General features: G+C 32.4%; 1 protein-coding gene across 15 annotated transcripts in view; it reads left to right on the plus strand.

The window, feature by feature from the left end:
- The window catches only part of EYS (eyes shut homolog), a 413,676-nt gene that overhangs the window by 355,481 nt on the left and 35,737 nt on the right, over positions 1-22,458 (plus strand). For 14 of the 15 annotated variants that reach the window (XM_065543880.1, XM_065543879.1, XM_065543882.1 and 11 more), the window contains one exon: positions 18,246-18,405. In XM_065543880.1, the coding sequence (XP_065399952.1) occupies positions 18,246-18,405 (160 nt within the window). Of the gene's footprint in view, positions 1-16,995; positions 17,130-18,245; positions 18,406-22,458 lie in introns of those variants that run through there. The other variant, XM_074037716.1, reaches the window with a different exon arrangement.

A 22,458-nucleotide genomic window follows, 5' to 3' on the forward strand; every position in this document is an offset into this window, starting at 1 on the left:
GAATCAAGTGTGATTTTTGCCCTCTAGGTAATATGTGGCAATGTCTAGAGACATTTTTGGTTGTCACAAGTAGAGATCAGGGCTGTTACTAGCGTTTGGCTATAGAGGCCAAGTTTGCTGCTAAGGATCCTACAATGCACAGGAGAGCTTCTTACAGTAAAGCAATATTGAATCCAAAATGCCAGTATTGTTGTGGTTGAAAAATTCTTCCTTAGAGGAAGTTTAGGTTGTAGAAAGTGGAAAATAGTAAGACAAAAGGAAAGATCAAATGCATACAACTTTATGAAAGTTAGGGAACCTAGACTTACAGAAGAAAAACTTCTGTTTCAGACTAGCAGACCATAATAACATGAGATAGATTCCAGATTAGGAAATCTTTTTCTGGTTCATGTGGGCATTGCGTCTGAGAGTTAGGTGCACATATTTGGTTAAGACAAATTGTTTTCTTGTTATTTTTCTTGCTTTGTTGGAACAGACTAAGCACTTTTGGTTCAGAATGGTATATATATAAATTGCTTGGTCACAAACTTTCTTTTCAGTTCTTCCCTCTAAAATGCTAACTTACATTAAATTTGCTTGACTTTTTTCCTCTATGTATATTATTAGACATGTAGGTGAAAAGTTTGAAGGATTTTTGTTAAGTAGAATGAACTTGTGTGATAACAGAGAGCTTGTTCTCCTTCATTTTTAAGAAGAGGGGCAGGGAGAAAGGTAGGATTCCAGATGTATTAAGCATAAAATAACAAAATCAAATAGCCACTGAATTGTTCTGATATAGCTTCAACAATACCACATGATCATGATCCATTTCATTCATGTCCTGGTCTATGCCTTACATCTCCTCTCTTCTCTCTTTTTCATGGACATATTTTCAATGTCTCTCTGAAACAACTTCATTAATTGAGTAGTTTACCTTGCTCTTATACAGACTCTTGGGAGGGAAGTTGGCTTATGCTTAAAGTACTACTTGAAAGAGAGCAGCATCCTCACACTAGCTGTTCACTTCTAAATATTTTTCATGTGCACATGTTACTGTTTTTCTAGTTCTATGATATATTTTAATAATTTAAATTACTATCATATTTTAAATAAGCAAACAAAAATGTGTTTTTACTTGGAAGAATTATTTCAAATAACATAAGAAGCATCTGTCACAGGATTCGTGTTTAAGTCATTCTCAAGTGGTGTTATTGCCATAAAATTGTTAGTCATTCAAAGTGGTAGAAACTTTATTTTTGGTCAACCTTAAATAGTATTATCTGGGCCTTTTTGGTTTGTCCTTTCCTAGGCAGCAAGCAATAATAACGCTTCAGATGTGTTCAACTGAGAAAGATTAATAGAAATCAAAGTTACCACGTAACTTCCATTATGTGTGAAGGATTTGATATACAGGAAATTTACCAGTATCTTAATAGATCTAGGATAAAAATAGAAATTAACATAGTTATTCTGTGTCCCTACCCAAATATCATCTTGAATTGTAGTTTCCATAATCCCCATGTGTTATAGGAGGGACCCAGTAGGAGGCAATTGAATCATGGAGGTGGTTACACCCATGTTGCTGTTCTTGTGATAGTGAGTGAGTTCTCACAAGATCTGATGGTTTTTTTAAGGGGCTTTTTTTCCCTTTTGCTCAACACTTCTCCTTCCTGCTGCCATGTGAAAAAGGACGTATCTGCTTCCCCTTTTGCCATGACTGTAAGTTTCCTGAGGCTTTCCTACCCATGCTGAACTGTGAGGTAATTAAGCCTCTATCCTTTACAAATTACCCAGTCTCAGGTATGTTTTTATTAGCAGCATGAGAATGGACTGGTACAGAAATGCTCAGGAATTAGTGCTATGCCAAATTTAGCTCTACATACATGATATGTAAATTAACAGATTTCCAATGAGAAGTACTTTAATAATTTCACAAGTTTTCTGTTGATTGGCTACAATGATTGATATTGGCTATAGAGTAGGAAATATTTAAAGGAGACCTCTAATAATGAATTCATAAACTTCTTCTCTCACACTTTTAAACTTGATTTTTATGCTAGTATCCACTTATAAGAGTAAGCACCAAAGGAGTTGCAAGTTTATCTTTTATCTTGCTTGTTTTCAGCAGAACTTTTGTAGGTGATAAAGTAAATTAAAATAGCTAAAATATAAGAAGTGACAGATCGAGATTGATTCATTCAAATTAGTGCAATGGTTGTGAATAGTTAAAACATTCATATTTAAAGGGAGCATATAAACATTTTAAATGTCTTAGAGAAACTGAGGATGTCACTATGTCTTTACCAGTGCTGGAACAGGAAAAATAATTGGAAAAAAACTTTTTAAACAAGTTGTATTATTTAAAAATTTGCCTGCTATGGTTAAGAATAAACCATTTGTGAAAGAAAAACAAAATAAGATAGGGTTATTTATGTGAACCTATTTCACATTTTGTTTTGGATCCTTATGAAGCAGCTATTCTACCAATATGTTTATTAACAGGATTTAGAGCCATACTATCTGTACATCTGCTAAGACTCAGTACTTTAGAAGGAGTTTCACAACTATTTGGGAAAGAAACCAGAACATAAACTTTCTTCAACAGTTTCTGGGCATCCAGAGTATACTGGGCTGAATAATGGTACCCAAATTTTCCTCTTTGTCCCAATTCCCATAACCTATGGACGTTATCTAACACGCAAAAGGGACTTTGCAGATACGTTGAAGATAAGTATCTTGAGATGAAGAGATTATTCTGATTATCAGATGGGGCCTGATATAATCACGAAGGTCCATATTAAAAAGTTGCATACAGAATCAGAGACAGAGAACTTGATATGATAGCAAAGCAGAGATTTGGAGTGTTATCTTTTAAAGTTGAAGGAAGGAAGGAAGGTGCAAGCCAAATAAGATAGGCTACCAATAGAAGCTGAAAAAAACATAAAGAAACAGATTTTCTACTCAGAACCTGCAGAAGCAGCCAGTTTGCTGACATCTTGACTTTACATCAGTAAGACTGATTCCAGATTTCTGACCTCCAGAAATGTTAGAGAATAAATGTTGTTTTATGCCACTACATTTGCAGTGTTTCATTACAGTAGCAATAGAAAGCAAATTCACAAAGGCTTCAAGAAAATTTATTTGTAACACCAAAGTAAACTTGTTAGCTGAAAATCATTAAAGAAGCTCTCTAACTGAACACATAATTTTGAAACTAAATATGGTGATAGGTCCTCTCTAAAAAACGTATATAAAATACACAAAATAAGTCAATCTAGATTTATTCTTAGCAGTCATTTTTAGTCTTAGCTGAGTTTTAGATCCAACGGAAATAACTGATACAAGTGGATTGGGTGTCGATCGGGAAAAACCAAAAGCAGCAAGATGATTGGTTAGTTGAGTATCTCAGAACAAATGGATTTAAATTTCATTAGTTAAAATTCTGCATTTACCTTGACATGGTTGGCACATTTAGAAGATCCATTTGTCAACTGCTTACGGAAACAGCAGACTTTCACAAATGAGATATTGGCTTGTAACATTTTGCTGTCCCATTTCTAACTCAGGAATAGCCCGTGCTAATGGCATATCCTGTATGTGTACATACTTCACTAATTTATTATCCTCATTAAGACACACTTGAGAATGAAAAAGGATCCTAACAGTTGTTTGATTGGAGTAACAGGCATTAAACTAGGTTTGGTTTACACAAAAGGCACTAACTGGTGTTCTTCACAATATGAACATCTAATGTTTAGAAATTGGTGTCTACATGATTCTTATGTTATCTTTAACAATTGCAAAGTCATGTTTTCACCTTGTACTCAAAAGTCAACAGAAACACTGATTTAAAAAATAAGGCAATCCATGTTACAAAGTGAGAATCATGCATAATTTACTAGACAGCCAACATTCTGATTGCAGATGTAATCACAGGTATTACAAGAGGCCTATGGACTAAGTAATTTTATTTAGCCTCAGTAAGTTTTGGCAAAATCTTTAGTCACTTGTCTTTAGGGAAAACATCTCTCTAATTCTTTTATAATCTCTTAGTGCTATGTAACTAGTACATCTCATTGAAAGAATATTGAAAATATTACATTATGGAAACTCTCAACTCCAGGCACACAATGTTGAACAAGACAGACCATGATCTTACCTTATGCTTTGTAATAGTCACTCACTGAGATATATATATATATATATATATATATATATCTTAACTTTAATTGCAAACAAAATAAAAGATAAAAGAGAAACCTAACATCAATTGCTGAAAGTTTAGATTTGAAAATAGTGTCCACCTATTACTGAGGAGGGACTGACCACATATACACACTCCCACAGGAGGAGATATAGGACACAGAGACAGAGATCCACAGGTTAATATTGTCTATCTTTTGCTCAGTTCTTCATAATCATTTCCTATCTAAATCTGGGATCAGGCAGAAAATTATTTCAGGCGTAAGAAGTGCAGGCAGATGGAGGGCCAAAACAGGAACCTTCCCAGATCCTGGAAAAAATATGAGTGAGATTTTTGTTGGTTGTTGCTATCGTATATACTTTGGATAAGCTTACTATTAGCAAATATAGGTCAGTCCTTGAGTATTCTTACTTTTGTTATGAGAACAGAGGAAGGAATTTATTCATTCTTTGTTGGCTACCAAGTTTCCCTAGATTGATAGTTGCCTGAAGTCCTGACTGTTTATTTTTCCAGCTGCTCTTCAGAGTTAGGAAGACTTTTTTTAAGCAATGTATCTCAACTCACAAAAAATCCTTTGACAGTATGCAGATGACCAGAACTCCTTAAAATGAGGTGGAGAGTTTAATTATGCAATTGTACCAAAAATGCTTGATACACACTATCACTCAGATTTTCATCAAAAGAAAAAGTTACTTTTCGCATTTGAATAGTGAATTTAGAAATCAGAAGAAACATATTTCATTTTTTTCTAAATTTAGCCACCTCTCCTCTAACTCCATAATATTCTACTTGGCCAAGTACTTGTTTTAATACATGTATCCTATGTCTTTAAGTAAAGACGTTGAGAGCTCCATGGTGTCATCCTGGGTGAAGGAGCTGAACTTTAAAAGTACCCAAATTAACCAAGAAGAGAACATTGTCTGTGAACTATCCGTTAAAATGCCTGATATAAAAGGTAGATGTAAGAAATATCTGAAATAATTATAAAATTACCTAGAATCAAACCCAAAGAGAAGGATATCATAATGAGTCTTAATATTTTTAGTATAGTTCAACTTGATCTCTTTTATGAGGGCCATGGGTTAAAATACATCTGAAGCACATGTCTGTAATGAGTGGACTATCTGAAAAAAAATTTTTCAACTCACGCAAGATTATCATATTTTGAAGTTTTATTCATTTTGTATTTCTGTGTTACTACTCTAGTGTATCTGTAAATGTTTCCTATGTAATGACTAATATCATTCTGAGGTTGATTGTTTACTACTCCTTATGGAAGGAAATGTTCTAATCAATGTTCTACCATGAATTGAAAAAAAAAGACATTTAGTTGATTATATTTTTAGTCAAAGCCTGAGAAAAATCATATTACCCTACAGTTTCAAAAATTTGCACAGACAAAATCAAACGATGTAATGTATCAGACATTATTTAATAATTTACGTATGAGAGATATTTAAGAAAAAATATCCAAGAGTTTATTTGGAAAAACAAATTAAAAAATATATAAGGAAACTTTGAAAAACTACCAAAGAAGTACTTGGAATACCAGGTGAAAAAATTAATTATAAAGCCCCAATAATTAAGATATTATGGTAGCACAATAAAAAAGAGAATTACATTAAAATAGAGAAAATCAATGCAAGAATATATTTAAAGTTGTTTTCTGAGTTTATAAACTGAAATCAGTGGAGTAAAGTTTGATTATACAAAAATGATATTGAAAAAATTATAATAAGGTATTTTGAGGGAAAATTTAGTTCACATACACATCTACAATTGGAAAAAATATGTGACACATATATTTAATTGAAGTTTTTAGTTAAATAACAAAATGTAAAATACTGATAGATTGAAGTAATCTAAATAAATGCTACTAAATAAACTTGACTTGTATTAAAAGAATTAAATCATCAATTTTCAATCTAATTTTTAACTAATTATGAAAATTAAAAAGAACATTAAAGTCATTTTTAGTCTGTTAAAGATGTACTCTTCCTGAGATGGCAACGTTATCAAATATATCTGTCTATGCCATGAAAAACAACATCAATCAGAACATTTACAATATTGTGGAAACAAAATGATGTACATTTAAAGGAGTTGAGATTTTTTTTCTATCTTCTGAAATGATTAAATATAACTGTAACAAAAAATGGGTAGAGTCAATGTAGGTTATCTTGAACCTAAAGTTTAATTGCTTCATTAATTGTTTATTTAATATTATGCCACTTTTATAAGAAGTTTGCATTAGCAATTAGCTGGGAAGGGAAAATAGGGATTTTGGTTTTCTACAGTCATTTGTTTGTTAGAAGAATGAAACAAATAGATGTTATGTAGCCTATAAGAACAAAAGGAAGATGTAACTGCAAAAAGGAAAAAAAAGAGTTTTAATATTATTTTAAATCATTAAGGTAATCATTTATCTTCTTTTGCAGCCCATGTTGATCACATTCATTCCTGAAGTTGAATGACATTTGGCATGCAAGTCTATGTAATATGTGAGAGACAACTACAAAGGTTTAATGTCATGGCAAAGGCATTTTTAGCCCAGCAGCTAAAAGTTGATTTAGGACTAAACACAATCAGATCATTTTCATGGTTCTTTGAGACTGCTTGCTTTCCTGTTGAAAAGGGTGACTTCACTCTAAAGATTTCCCATAGCTTTTCTTTTTTTGAATTTAAAGTAATGATAAGAGTTTAGTAAGAGACACTGTATTTATAAAGTTTAAAAATGAAAGCCCTTGAGAAAAAATAAATACATCAGAACCAGAGAACAATATAGCACTGGAGAATATTACACTTTGTCTACAGTGATATAAAATACTAATATAGAAATTTTTAAATAAAATGTATATATTTAGGAAGGGGAAGAAACTGTCTCCTAAGAAGAAAATACTTTAAGCACCTGTAAAAAAAAATTACATATAAACACATGCACATACATTACATATATAGGCATACATATAAGTGTACACATACATATATGTGTATATATAATAACGTATCATGTGTATACATACATATATGTATATATGTAATGTATATGCCTGTGTATATACATTTATACAAACACACATACGCATATATACACATGCACATAAATACATATATGTCAATTTTACTTTACTCCCAAATAGTAAAATATATCTAGGCGTGTTTAAATGACACACTCAACTTTCAGCGTCTTGGATTAATGATGTCCTAGAATGTATTGCCTTTAGGAATTGTGAGATTTTCATTGTTTATTTGTGTTCATTTTAAAGTTATATCTAAGAGAACTGGGACAATTTTGTTCTTTTGCTTTCTTTGTGCCATATGTGATTAATAACTCCCCAGAGCATACTCACAATAAATACATTTTGAATAAAGAAGTGATCTTGAATAATAGTGATTATCATGTCTTAAAACAAGAAAATTAAATACTTGGTGATGAATTAGCCACATTTTTGTTCTTGTAGTAATACTTTTGAAAATCAAAGAAATCTTTAAAAGGAAATAAATGAAAATAGGGGAAGAGCAGGTTCTCTGGCCATTAGCTGTTGTGAACTTTGATGGGATACTACAGATTGTGAATAATAGTTACTCATATATGTTTTTGAATAGTGTACATTTCTTCACAGTCATGAAACATTCCAATATTTGCTCAATTTCTTGAGTCATTTTCTCATAATTAGAAAATAAGAGGCTTGAGCCCAGGAGACAGAGGTTGTTGCAGTGGGCAGATATAGCACTACTGCATTCCAGCCTGGGCGATGGGAAGAGAGACAGACCTTGTCTTAAAAAAAAAAAAAAAAAAAAAAAAAAAAAATTAGAACGAACGAACAAAGGAAGGAACAAAGGAAAGAAAAAAGAAAGAAAGAAATTCCTGTCAGTCACCTCACAAGTCATTAAATTACATTGATCACTCACGTATCCATATATTAATATTTCTAAAGGAAATTTAGAAATTAGTTAATTATAGTGTCTTTGGTAAAAGGACACATATTCAATAATTTATGGTCACCTACCATTCCTTGAACTCCAGTCACAATTCTATATGTAGAAATATAGATGGAAATATGGAAAAGAATGCCTTTCCTATTTCATGTATAGCCCAATACATGCCTTCATCCAGAATGAAACTACCTCATAACATTTGTGATTATGTCAACTGCTTCTTCCTTTCTATTCCCATTGTTTGGAATACTGTCTTCTACACAGCACTGACTACACTAGATGGGACTTCTTGGAATGACTGTAAACACACATTAGACTGTGAGCTCAGTGAGATCAAGGATGCTGTCATTAAATTTTGTGTTTCTTTTTAGCATAACAGCTGGAGAAGAGTTGTATTTCAGAGAATATTTGTTGGATTTTCACATTTCTCTAGAATATGGTATGGTCATGGAATTGTCAGCAACTACTGTGATTTATGGAAAAATGTTAAAATAATAACAGGAGACCAAAAAATGATCTCATATAATTTCCCAAACTGCTTGAGAATTATCTGTTAAAATCATATTTCCCTTGATCCCCAGAGAGCCAAAATAGGCCAGCTTTGTTTTTTATTTTGTATTATTTTACATTTTTTGGTACAGTTCCTAAATTTAGGTGCTACTCAGAAGAGCTAGAGGAAAAATAATGCTATTTTTAGCATTATTTTTATTAATATATAGTTATATTAATAAAACATTATAGTTATTAATTTAAATAATATATTTGCTATTGATTTTACTTTATTAATTTTCCATAGAAGTGTTTGACTATGAGTGAAAATTGAACATTAATTTATGTAAATTTATCATTGCTTTTTAAAAGATCATTACATTTCTTTCGACTGGGTTGAATACAATATTTTAGAAATAAGCTGTTAATAATGTATTAGTACTTCAGACGGATAAGTGAATAAGTGATGCCAAAGCAAGAAGGTGGTGTCATTAAAACAATAAAACCTCAGAATTATAAGGTTATATGCTTCAAATTTTTAATGATAATAGTTTCTGTGTGTCAATTAAAACTTCCATTGAAAATATTTTTATTGGGGAATAGGGAATAAATTTAAAAATAAAGTAATAATTGATGAGATTTGAAACCTGAGTATAAAGGTTTTATGTCTTAGACCTGTGAGAATTGAGGTGTGTGAGCTGAAAAGAAATCTATACTTTTTATTTCCTTATCTGAAGTATAGAAGTGAATATACAAATATTCTTTCCAGGCTATTAAAAAAACAATGAAATGAATAGAATGAGATAATGCTTTTGAACCCATTTGAACAACAGTGAATTCACATACATGGTAAAATGGCCACACATACAAATACTAAGAAAAAAAAGAAAGAGAGAGAGGTGAGGTTTTCCTACTACTAATATCTGAGTATATACAGGAATTTATTTTCATTTTTCTGTATAGTTTTTAAAAACTAACAAATGCTTTAAATAAATATAAATAGAATCACCAGGAAATCCAGATGCTGTAATAATAGGTATATGCCATAATTTCATGATACAGTTTCTTTAAGAAAGAGAAGTTTACAATGCTTAATACATAATGAAAAGTAGGATTTCTTTTTTTTTTTAATTTATTTATTATTATTATACTTTAAGTTGTAGGGTACATGTGCATAACGTGCAGGTTTGTTACATATGTATACTTGTGCCATGTTGGTGTGCTGCACCCATCAACTCATCATTTACATCAGGTATAACTCCCAATGCAATCCCTCCCCCCTCCCCCCTCCCCATGATAGGCCCCTGTGTGTGATGTTCCCCTTCCCGAGTCCAAGTGATCTCATTGTTCAGTTCCCACCTATGAGTGAGAACATGCGGTGTTTGGTTTTCTGTTCTTGTGATAGTTTGCTAAGAATGATGGTTTCCAGCTGGATCCATGTCCCTACAAAGGACGCAAACTCATCCTTTTTGATGGCTGCATAGTATTCCATGGTGTATATGTGCCACATTTTCTTAATCCAATCTGTCACTGATGGACATTTGGGTTGATTCCAAGTCTTTGCTATTGTGAATAGTGCCACAATAAACATACGTGTGCATGTGTCTTTATAGCAGCATAATTTATAATCCTTTGGGTATATACCCAGTAATGGGATGGCTGGGTCATATGGTACATCTAGTTCTAGATCCTTGGGGAATCGCCATACTGTTTTCCATAATGGTTGAACTAGTTTACAATCCCACCAACAGTGTAAAAGCATTCCTATTTCTGCACATCCTCTCCAGCACCTGTTGTTTCCTGACTTTTTAATGATCGCCATTCTAACTGGTGTGAGATGGTATCTCATTGTGGTTTTGATTTGCATTTCTCTGATGGCCAGTGATGATGAGCATTTTTTCATGTGTCTGTTGGCTGTATGAATGTCTTCTTTTGAGAAATGTCTGTTCATATCCTTTGCCCACTTTTTGATGGGGTTGTTTGTTTTTTTCTTGTAAATTTGTTTGAGTTCTTTGTAGGTTCTGGATATTAGCCCTTTGTCAGATGAGTAGATTGCAAAAATTTTAAAACCCCATTGTCTCAGCCCAAAATCTCCTTAAGCTGATAAGCAACTTCAGCAAAGTCTCAGGATACAAAATTAATGTGCAAAAATCACAAGCATTCTTATACACCAGTAACAGACAAACAGAGAGCCAAATCATGAATGAACTTCCATTCACAATTGCTTCAAAGAGAATAAAATACCTAGGAATCCAACTTACAAGGGATGTAAAGGACCTCTTCAAGGAGAACTACAAACCACTGCTCAGTGAAATAAAAGAGGACACAAACAAATGGAAGAACATACCATGCTCATGGATAGGAAGAATCAATATCGTGAAAATGGCCATACTGCCCAAGGCAATTTATAGATTCAATGCCATCCCCATCAAGCTACCAATGAGTTTCTTCACAGAATTGGAAAAAACTGCTTTAAAGTTCATATGGAACCAAAAAAGAGCCCGCATCTCCAAGACAATCCTAAGTCAAAAGAACAAAGCTGGAGGCATCACGCTACCTGACTTCAAACTATACTACAAGGCTACAGTAACCAAAACAGCATGGTACTGGTACCAAAACAGAGATATAGACCAATGGAACAGAACAGAGTCCTCAGAAATAATACCACACATCTACAGCCATCTGATCTTTGACAAACCTGAGAGAAACAAGAAATGGGGAAAGGATTCCCTATTTAATAAATGGTGCTGGGAAAATTGGCTAGCCATAAGTAGAAAGCTGAAACTGGATCCTTTCCTTACTCCTTATACGAAAATTAATTCAAGATGGATTAGAGACTTAAATGTTAGACCTAATACCATAAAAAATCCTAGATGAAAACCTAGGTAGTACCATTCAGGACATAGGCATGGGCAAAGACTTCATGTCTAAAACACCAAAAGCAACGGCAGCAAAAGCCAAAATTGACAAATGGGGTCTCATTAAATTAAAGAGCTTCTGCACAGCAAAAGAAACTACCATCAGAGTGAACAGGCAACCTACAGAAAAGTAGGATTTCTAATGGAAATCATTATCTTTCCTAAGAAAGGTTGCTGCTGAAATAAGAAATCAGCATCTAGAGTTGTTTTAAAATCCTCTTCATACTAGCAATCAAAATCAGTTTTCCTTTATGAAATAGAAAAGCCTTAAGGAAAGAAACATTGAATATATTTGGCATATAAAATGATCAATCAGTTAGTTAAGGTTATAAAATTGTTATGAATATGTATTTTGTGTCAATCAAATAAAAAGCAGAAAACTTTGATACTGCAAAATTTGCTTATTTCTGATGTGACATGAGATATAATAAATAGATTACTTTTTACAGACAATTTTCTTGATTCTCTTGTTTCTTTTTACTGTCATTGTGAAACTATTTTATCTTTGTCTTAATTTCACTGTTTACTTACCAAAATTACTCCTCTCACAAGCTCATTGAGGTTCAAAGTCAGTTCAAGTTTAGTTGTCTAATATGTACCAGTTAATTAGTTCACTGTCAACAGTAAGATAGATGTTTGCTTCCAAAGGCATGCTTGTGTATTCCCAACACTTGTCACCCTACTCAGTAGCAGAAGAAATAGAGGAAATGCTGAATTGATTCCTCTTTTCAATTTTTATACATCGAGTGGGCTGTCAAGTACAGGATAGATTAACACATTGCTATTTTCTTTTTTTTACAATACAATCTTATGTTTTTATTAGAATTAAAAATGCCTAGATGACATAAATGAAAGAAAGATTGCACAAGTGTGTGCATGTTAGTATGATTATATCTGTGTGGAAAAATCACTCATAAGAAAGAAAACTAGAAGAAAGTACCTCAAAATATTGACTATAGCTGTTTGGAAAATGAAATCATAAGTGACCTTTTTCCCTTTTAATGAGCCAAATTACAGAAAAGAGAATCTAGTACTTTTATAATAAAAAAAATGCATTTTATTGTATTCTATTCCTAATTTTTTTCTCAGAAAGATACACACAACTGTTTTCTAAGACACATTGCTATTTTTCATGTATATTTTTATTAGCAACTTATAAACACCTATTGTTTACTGCAATTAATGTAATTTTTATTTTCTTATAGAAATAAATATGAGCTATACATTTTGTAGTATAAGGTCTAATTTAATACATTTGATAATGAGTTTAGTCTCACCTATAGGTGGAGGAAACTTCTGATAAGCGTGTTAGGTTGGGTTATGCTATGGTAACTAAATCCCCCCTCCCCCAACACACACACACACACACACACATACACACACACACACACACACACACACACACACACACACAGAGTTTAGAAACCTACAGCAACAGAGGATCATTTCCCTCTCTCGTGGCATGTCAAATACAGCTCTGCTCCTCATCCTCCTTAATTTCAGAAATAAAGCTTTGAGTGTATAATCTACACTTAGGAAATGTAACCATTCTAATTTCCCTAGGACTGAGTAATTTAGTAGACACAAGACTTTTAGCTTTTAAAAAAGGAAAGTCCCTGGCAAACAGTTAAGTTGATCACCTTAAATTCACCATACCATAATAAGTGAAATTATTTAAATGAAGATAATCCTACTTCTATTTCAGAGGTAAAGTTTGAAATGTATAAATTTCGAGATATATTCCCAGACTACAGAAAATTTTCTGTTAAATGTTTTTCACCTAATCCACAAATTAAATTGAAGATAGTATTTAAAATAAGGATTATTTTAAAGCATCAATTTCAAGTATTAATTGAAATAAATTGAAAAATCAAACTAAGTGAACACTTCCATGTAAACTAACTTCTTTTTAATCTCTTTGGTTCTAAATAAGATTGATGAGAAAAGTTAATATTACCATATTACCTGAGGTCACTGTGAAACTTAAGATATCTTAACAACAGAGAAGGCCGTCATTCTACTGAAAATTAACTTCATTCTGAAAGAGAGGTCACATTAAAATAACTGAATTCCACAAAGACACCTATCTGGTCACACAAATAACGTTTGCCTCACTTAATTGTCTTTTTATTTAGGTTTACAAAAACTAAAAAAAAAATAGTGTTTTAGCAGGCAATGAGCATTTCACTGTGGAGTTGAAATAATTTCTTTTATTAGCAGCATTTTTGAAATTCATAATCAAAAAAAGGAAGTTGATTTACTTAAAACTCATCTTACTTGTATAACATAGAACTTAAGAAAATACTTTGTAGACCCCTGGTCAATATAATAAATATTTTTTCATAACAATATTACCAAAGTATTGTCATTTGTTTAATATTCTCCATCATACAACAGTTGTCCCTTAGGAATATCAACTGGAAATCTGGTTCATCCAGTAAACCAAAATGGATCTACCAGTATAAAATTAATCAATAAAAACAGCTGTGGTATATTTTAATGTTTCCCCTTTTCCCTTGGCTTCTAGAAAGGTCAGAGCAGTTTAAAGACAAACATTTAGTTTATTCACTCAATAGATGGCATCACTTGAAGCTTAAGAAGCTGCACATGCGTATTATAGACAATGGACAAGAACAAATTGAGAGGGCAAAGGCCAGGAATGTATTTCACATAGCAAGCCAAAAAACACTTGAAGACTAAAAACAAAGCAACACTAGTTACCACTAACCTTAAGAAGATAAATATTATGCATGATTTAGAAGGTAAGAAAGTGAATAAAGCTTTTGTAAATATACAAAAAGAACTTGTGGCCGGGCGCGGTGGCTCAAGCCTGTAATCCCAGCACTTTGGGAGGCCGAGGCGGGCGGATCACAAGGTCAGGAGATCGAGACCACAGTGAAACCCCGTCTCTACTAAAAATACAAAAAATTAGCCGGGCGCGGTGGCGGGCGCCTGTAGTCCTAGCTACTCAGGAGGCTGAGGCAGGAGAATGGCGTGAACCCAGGAGGCGGAGCTTGCAGTGAGCCGAGATCGCGCCACTGCACTCCAGCCTGGGCAACAGCGTGAGACTCCGTCTCAAAAAAAAAAAAAAAAAAAAAAAAAGAACTTGTACACTGCTCAAAAGGCCTTTCTCTCGAACCTCTGCAGAAATGATGAGCGTCTCAGCAACATGATGAAAGTGAACAAAGTTAATACTGATGAAGCTTCAAGATTAACGGCTCAGTTGTAATACAGCAGTGATGCATCTAATTCCTCCAAAAGACTGTTAAGTTAAATGTTTTACACAAAAAGTGCCTCCACTCTTCCTTCTCACCATCATACTTTACTTACATTAACTTGCTTTAAAAGTTATATTCTATATCTATTTTCATGTTGGTGCTGTGAAATGTGTGTGTGTGTGTGTGTGTGTGTGTGTGTATCTGCATCCTCACATGAACACACAAGGTATAAATGAGAGGTTGGAATCAGAGATAGACCTATATGACAATATTCCTCACCTCTACATATGGCTTAAATAAATTGCTCTTTTAAATTAACTGCTCTTAACATTAAGGTTGTTATGTTAGAGGATAATGTCCTGGTGTTGCAATAAGTTTTAAAAGGTATTAAGAGCTGCAATCACAAATAACTCCCTCTAAATCCAAACTTTATCTAAAGTTATAATATCTTCATAGTGTCCTTATTCAGTATAGAAGGGTATAAGGACAGATACGTTGTTCAGACACGCCTTGAAATATATCCTCGGTGACTTTGTTTTTTCATTAAGCAAAGTCAGAAGTCAAATGTGGTCTTCAGGTTAAAGTAGTAGGAAGAATACCACAGCACCCCTGTGAGCAGGGATTCATATTATTTTTGTCGTTTTTCCTGGCATCTGTCATTGCTCCTTAACGGCCCTTCTCTCTCAAGGTTATTACAGAATATTTAATGTCTCATTTTTTAATGATTCCTTAACTCCTGAGTGGCAGAAACAGGGATTCATATCTTTGATCCTGCTTCTTCTGGTATTCTTAGTTTAAAAAACAAACAAACAAGAACAAAAGCAATTTCAGACAAAACATAACAACTTAGACAGGGCTTAATTCAAATTTAGTTTTTGTTGTTACTGTTTGTTAATTTTTTTGCCATAGAAGACATGATTTTATTCCTTGTTATTGCTAAATAGTATTCCATTGTGTGTATGTATATGTATGTGTATGTGTGTATAAATAATTTTCTTTATCCAGTCATCAATTGGTGGACACTTAGGTTGATTCCACATTTTTGTTATCATGAATAATGAATCAATAAACATACTTGTGCTGGTATCTTTTTTATATAATGATTTCTTTTCCTTTGGGTAGATATCCAGCAGTGCGATTGCTGGTTCAAATCACAGTTCTGTTTTTAGTTCTCTGAAAAATTTCCATACTATTTTCCATAGCAGTTGTACTAATTTACATTCCCATCAATGGAGTGCATGAGCATTCCATTTCTCTGCATCTTCACCAACATCTATTTTTTTTTTGACTTTTTAATAATGACCACTCTGATTGGTATAAGATGATGCCCCATTGTGGTTTTAATTTGCATGTCTCTGATGATTTGTGATGTTGAGCATTTTTTCATACATCGGCTGGCTATTTGTATGTCTTTTTTGAAAAATGCCTATTCATGTTGTTTGTCCACTTTTTAATTGGGTTATTTGGTTGTATTTTGAAGTTGTTGAGTTGCTTGAATTCCTTGTAAATTCTGGATTTTAGTCTGCTGTTGGATGCATAATTTGCAAATATTTTCTCCCAATCTGAAGGTTGTCTGTTCACTTTATTGATTATTTATTTTGCTGTGCAGAAGCATTTTAGGTTAATCAAGTCCTATTTGTTTATTTTTGTTTTAGTTTCTTGTACTCTGAGATCTCAATCATGAGTTGTCTTCCTAGGCCAATGTCCAGAAGAGGATATTCTTAAATTATTTCTTAATTTTTATTTCAATACTCTTTGGGGTACAGGTGGCTTTTAGTTACATTAATAAGTTCTTTAGTGGTGATTTCTTAGTTTTGGTAGACCAGTCACCCAAGCAGTGTACACTGTACTCAATATGCAGGGGACTCAGAGGGAAGGGTGAGAGGGGGATGAGAGATAAAACTGTCTACTGTTTTGTTAAGTTTTAAGTGAAGAAATGACTCTATAGGATCCTATCAATATGAATAATGTACTATTCTGCTAAGTTTATTTTGTACAGTCATATATTCAGAATTCATTAGGCCTTCATATTTTCTATCACAATGAGGACCCAAATCCAATAAAGGCAATCTCCACTGACAGTGAAGATCGGTTAATGCCATTTGTAGAGTTCAACATTTGATGTCTCAGTATAAAAGTCATGGGTTAAAGCTTTTGATCATCTCACAGCTTGGAAATATATCATACAATTGTATTATTTTGGTAGTCATTTAATATTACTAAATGATAATTATTTTTTTAAATTATTACTTTTTTTTTTTTTTTTTTTGAGACAAAGTCTTATTCTGTAGCCCAGGCTGGAGTGAAGTGGTGTGATCTCAGCTTAATGCAATGTCTGCCTCCCAGGTTCAAGCGATTATCCTGCCTCAGACGTCAGAGCAGGTGGCATTACAGGCACGTGCCACTGCACCTGGCTAATTTTTTGTATTTTTAGTAGAGACAGGGTTTCAGCATGTTGGCCAGGCTGGTCTTGAATTCCTGACCTCAGGTAATCCACCTGCCTCGGCCTCCCAAAGTGTGCTAGGATTACAGGCATGAGGCACCACGCCTGGCTTTTTTTTTTTTTTTTTTTTTTTTTTTTTTTACCTCACCTTTAGTGTTGACTCATACTTTAGGGTTGTTGTGCAATTAGGAAATTGTGATTGCAAATCCAGGTAGACCACCATGACTTGAAACAGAACAATGCTTACTTAGTGTAGTAATTTCATTAATGGAACTGTTAGATTCCTTGTACTGCATGTCTCAGCTGTGCTTTTCTCTGCCTAATTCAAGACAGATTTGTTAATCAAAAACGTGGAGAAGTAGAAATAATTGAGGGGTATGCTCTAAAGAGAATGCATAGCCCTAGTTTGTCTCTAGGGCTTAGATTTCATGCTGGTTGATGTCTTCCTAATACCTAAGTAGTGTAACATGTACTAAAACTTAGTGCTGACCTCAATGTGACCTAAAATGGTTTACATTTAGTTAGTTCAGTTGTGGATATAACTATATATGATTTTTGTATTTGAAGATGCTGGAGATTACATAAACAAATCATATTATTATCTTAAACTATTTTCAAATGATAGCAAAAGTCTAATTTGAACACTACCATGACATTTTATTGTGCTAATTCTACTGTTATAAGTGTTTTAAATGGTGTATCTCTTAATTTATATCATAGGTATTTTTAATTTGTGAGGGGAAAGATGTATTATAGCCCATCAAACAGAAGATTAGGGACTGTTGTATATTGAGAGTGAGTGAGTCAAAGCTAAAAGATTATCATATAGGCTTTTGAAAATGAATGACAAAAGATGGTACAGAAAGAAAATATAAAGAAATAAAGAGAAGTATAAAAAGTGTGTCCCAGAAAGCTTTCTATAATCACTGGCTTTGAAAATTAGCTGTTTATGTCATATATATATATATATATATATATAGAGAGAGAGAGAGAGAGAGAGAGAGAGAAATATTTCAAAAAGGTATTTACCATTTTTCCTTGTTTCCTTTTTGTAGTATGTATGCATTCCAGGGTGCACAAAAAATCCATTTTGGTTTTTGAAGAATGTTCACCTGATTCATCTACACCCCTGCTACTATGGAATCACCTTCCATGGTATTTGCCAAGATAAAGGTCCTGCTCATTTTGAATATGTGTGGCAATTGGGATTTACAGGTAACAAATTTATGTAATTTTTTAAAAATCTGCTTGAATTATTTCAAAATTTACTAGTCAAGTATTCACTTTCTAAACACACAAGGTATTTTATATCTCAAAACACAATATAAAATAAAAATAAAATAAATACTCTTATTTTCCGATGTATTCCTTTAACTGACGTGTTTAACACCAACTACATCCTAGGAAATCTACTTGGTGCAAGATCCATAATAGTGAAGTAAACTAGAGCTATTTCCTACTTTCATAAATACATTTGTTGGAAGGGAGTGGTTAGTGGACAAATACAGTGATAACTATGTTATTTTATTTAAAATCAAAATGCTCTTAAGAAAACAAGTAGCATTCCATGAATGCTTATAAGCAATAAGCCTGTTTAGGAAAAAAAACAAAACAAAACAAAAAACAAAAAACAAAAAACTGGGCAATTGAGAGATTGAGTTGCGTTGTCAGAAAAGGTTTCCCTAAGAAAATGACCCCTGAAGAGAGATATAGAGAATAATGTCATGGCAGAGAAGCTGGAAAAGAGAGGATTCTAGGTTGAGGGAATTGTATTTGTAAAGACATTATATTAGAAGAAGTGGCGTCTTTGAAGCCCTGTCTGGGGCTGTGAGAAAAGACTAATAACAATTCCATGGAGGGAATAAAGCCAGAACTAAAATGCTGGGTTAAATATTTTGATTTCTATTCTAAAAGGAATAGAAAATTACTATAGCTTTTGACGCATTCGATAATTTTATAGCAAGTAGAGAAATACATGGAAGAGAAGAAAAAAAGCTAGGGAGTTGGTTGGAGTAATAATGTGAGTCATAATGCTGGAAGCTTGAAATAAATGGAAGATCTTGTTTATGAATTGGAAATAGCAAGTGTGAAGGTGTCAACAGGACACCTTCAAGTCTTACATACTTGAAATGAAATCATTTCAATACTTATATTCACATGTATGTTTTTGTTTTATAGAATTTCAATTTCTATCTCAATTTTTTTGATGAACATAATTTTCATTCTTTGATTACATGTTTAATAGTATTTAACTTAGGTGATGCAAATTAGATTTACATTCTTAAGACTATATGATATTTTCATTCTTTTAAAGAATATTTCCTCTGGCAATGATATTTTGGCACTTCAATTTACAAACAACCAGCAAATTAATAGTTTGATGTTTCGAGTAACAGCTAACCGACAGCAGCTGAATTTCTAACATTGCATTACAACACAACAGTGTTGAAGTAAACTAACAATTAGCCTTTTAAACAGAAAACACGATTATTTGTTTCACCATGCTCATAAAATAGTACACTGTAGTGTTAACAACCTTTAGTGACAGAAATAGTTATCAGTTCATTAATCAGATCACACTGAAGACCAAAAGTGGTAGAAGAGAGCAAAGCATTGTTGATAATACTATGTTGATGGTAAAAGGAACTTTCAGAGACTCTGTTATGTATAGTTACTATTTTATAAATGACACAATGAGACAAAACAAAGAAATAAAAATAGTTGAGGTTAGAGGAATTAACTTCAGGACTATTTAGGGATTGTGTCAGTTCAGTTGTTTTTAAACCCTGACCACATATTAGAATCATCTGAGGAGCTTTTGAAACATACTAATGGTGAACTCCCACTATAGAACAATCAAACTGGAATTGTAGTGAGATGGACACAGAGTATTTTTTGAGGATCCCTAAATGCTTTTCATGTGCACATTGAGAAATGCTATCTACTGTTACAACCAAATTTGTTCACATACTGCAGTGCCTGCACCATTTTTGAACTTGATTTTCCTTTGTCTCATAGTAGGAATAATGCTTTCATCTGTTTGGTTATTTTTAAATATTAAACTTCTTTTGAGAACAAAAAATTGCGACAGAGAACATATTCACAATGATGAAATAGCAAAAGTATTTTTGAGGGAAAATGGAATGAATAATAGCAAGTCAAATTGCTCATGGATAAATCAGCTTTGAGCAAATATAGTCAACTTTATTAATGGCAGTACAATAACAAATGTATGTTTTAGAAAATGGGTGTTGTAATACAAAGTTAAAATTACTCATGGATAACTTAGCAAAAAGCAATTATCTTCAAAACAATGTATACATATTTCATCATTATTTCTTCCTGAATTACGGGACAGAGCTTACTGAATATAGCTAATTATATCAAAAATAAAAATTTTGCGACCCCTACATGTGAGAATCTAAATGAGTTGGGCTGTCCAATGGAAAAGAAGCAGTGTGATAATGCACAGGCTGAATGAATGTTTAAGTAAAACACTTAAACTTATTTTGAATTTCAATATGAAGATTCAGCAGTGAAACTTCTCAAGTTTTCAAAACAAAATAGAAGTTAAAATAAATGAAAATAAATATGTAAATAGAATTATACATTTTATGTATTGCAAAATTCCATCTTGTTTATTTTGGTAATTGCCATTAAGATCTTTTTTTACTTTTTTCCTCATAAAATATAAAATATAATTGAAGAGGAACTTTAAAATTATGCTGGTGAGTTTGCATGGGGTGCATTAATTTTACCAGCAGGAAAATTATTTTAATTAAGGGATTTCTCTAACAACTAAACGAAGTGTCTTACATGCCCAATCAATTCTTGCCAATATGATTGCTCTACAGAGAAGGGATGGTAATTAATTAGAAGAAGACCCTTCAAGGACAATTGGTCGACAGTGCACATCTTGAGAAAGAGCTGACATGCACTGTTTCTTTTCGAAATCATCATCTATGTTCATTATGTGTATTATTAGATTTGAGGAAAAGAGCTGCTGACAGAGTGGATAAAGAGTTGTGAAGTGAAGTAAGACAATATGAATAATGCTTAAGAAAAGACACAATTCTAGCTAAAAAAAAGAAAATAAGACAGAAATTCTTTTAAATCTCTTTCTTCTTGAAGCATGTCCTTATTTCAGTGTGCTTATCTAAGATAAACATACAGAGTTAAAACACTTAACATGTACTAGTAAACTTTTTTCTAAACAAATAGTAATTGTTGCATTTGCAAGTTGATATTGCAAAAAAAATTTACTTTGAAAGTTTTATATTTCCCTTACAAAATAATGGATCTTCTTGTAGAAGACCTTCCAGTATGTTAATTATAATCTATGCATTATACATTACTTTTTAAATTTTAAGCAATTTTTGTGAAAATAGGAAGTGCTATACCAACAAAGCAATCCTTATCAAAATCCATTTTTTCTTTGTATATTGTTCTACCTTCAAGTCTTCTTTTGTCAAATGTCTGCTATTTATATATATATTAAGTATTTTAGGGACTTTAGTTTTAATTTTTGGTTTTAATCTTTAATTGAAGATTTTTTAAAAAGCTGAGTATTAAAAAGAGTGGTTTAGTGCTTTTCATTCATATCACTTATAGAAAGTTTTTAAAGCATTTTTACATGCTTTGAAAGAGAATTCTCTTAATTAAATCGTTAGTTAGAAATAAGTAACTTTCATAAACAGAACAAAGCTAATTAAATCATAAGGAAGAAAATATTTCTTACAAACAAGAATTAAAATGTTTAAATGCATAGTACTAAAATTAACAAAAACTTGCAACCTCTACATGGAGAAAACTTTTGATATTGCTGTAGTATAGGTGCATGCATACATAATCTGAAAGAAAATCCTAAAGATATATTATGCTGTAGCTACTATTATTCTTAATAGTTTTTTCTTTTAACCTTCATACTAATTATATTAGTAATATACACACTACCATGCAGTATTTGAATATTCTGAATTTTACAATGTGTTTACTTTTGCCAGTGAGTTTTATAATTTCAAAAGTGTTCTTACCACAAACATGATAACTATATGAGGTAATGCATATGTTAATTAGCTAGATTTGGTCATTCTGCAATGTATATATACTTCAAAATATCATGTTGTATATGGTAAATACATACAATTTCATCTGTAAATTTAAAATAATAATAACCTTCCCCCTAAAAAACTTTTATTATACTGGAGATACAACTTTTAAAGATTTCAACTCTTCATATTATGTTATAGGTTTATTGAAATTTTAACA

The sequence above is a fragment of the Macaca fascicularis genome, chromosome 4 (assembly GCF_037993035.2).
Source record: "Macaca fascicularis isolate 582-1 chromosome 4, T2T-MFA8v1.1".
NCBI lineage: Eukaryota > Metazoa > Chordata > Mammalia > Primates > Cercopithecidae > Macaca > Macaca fascicularis.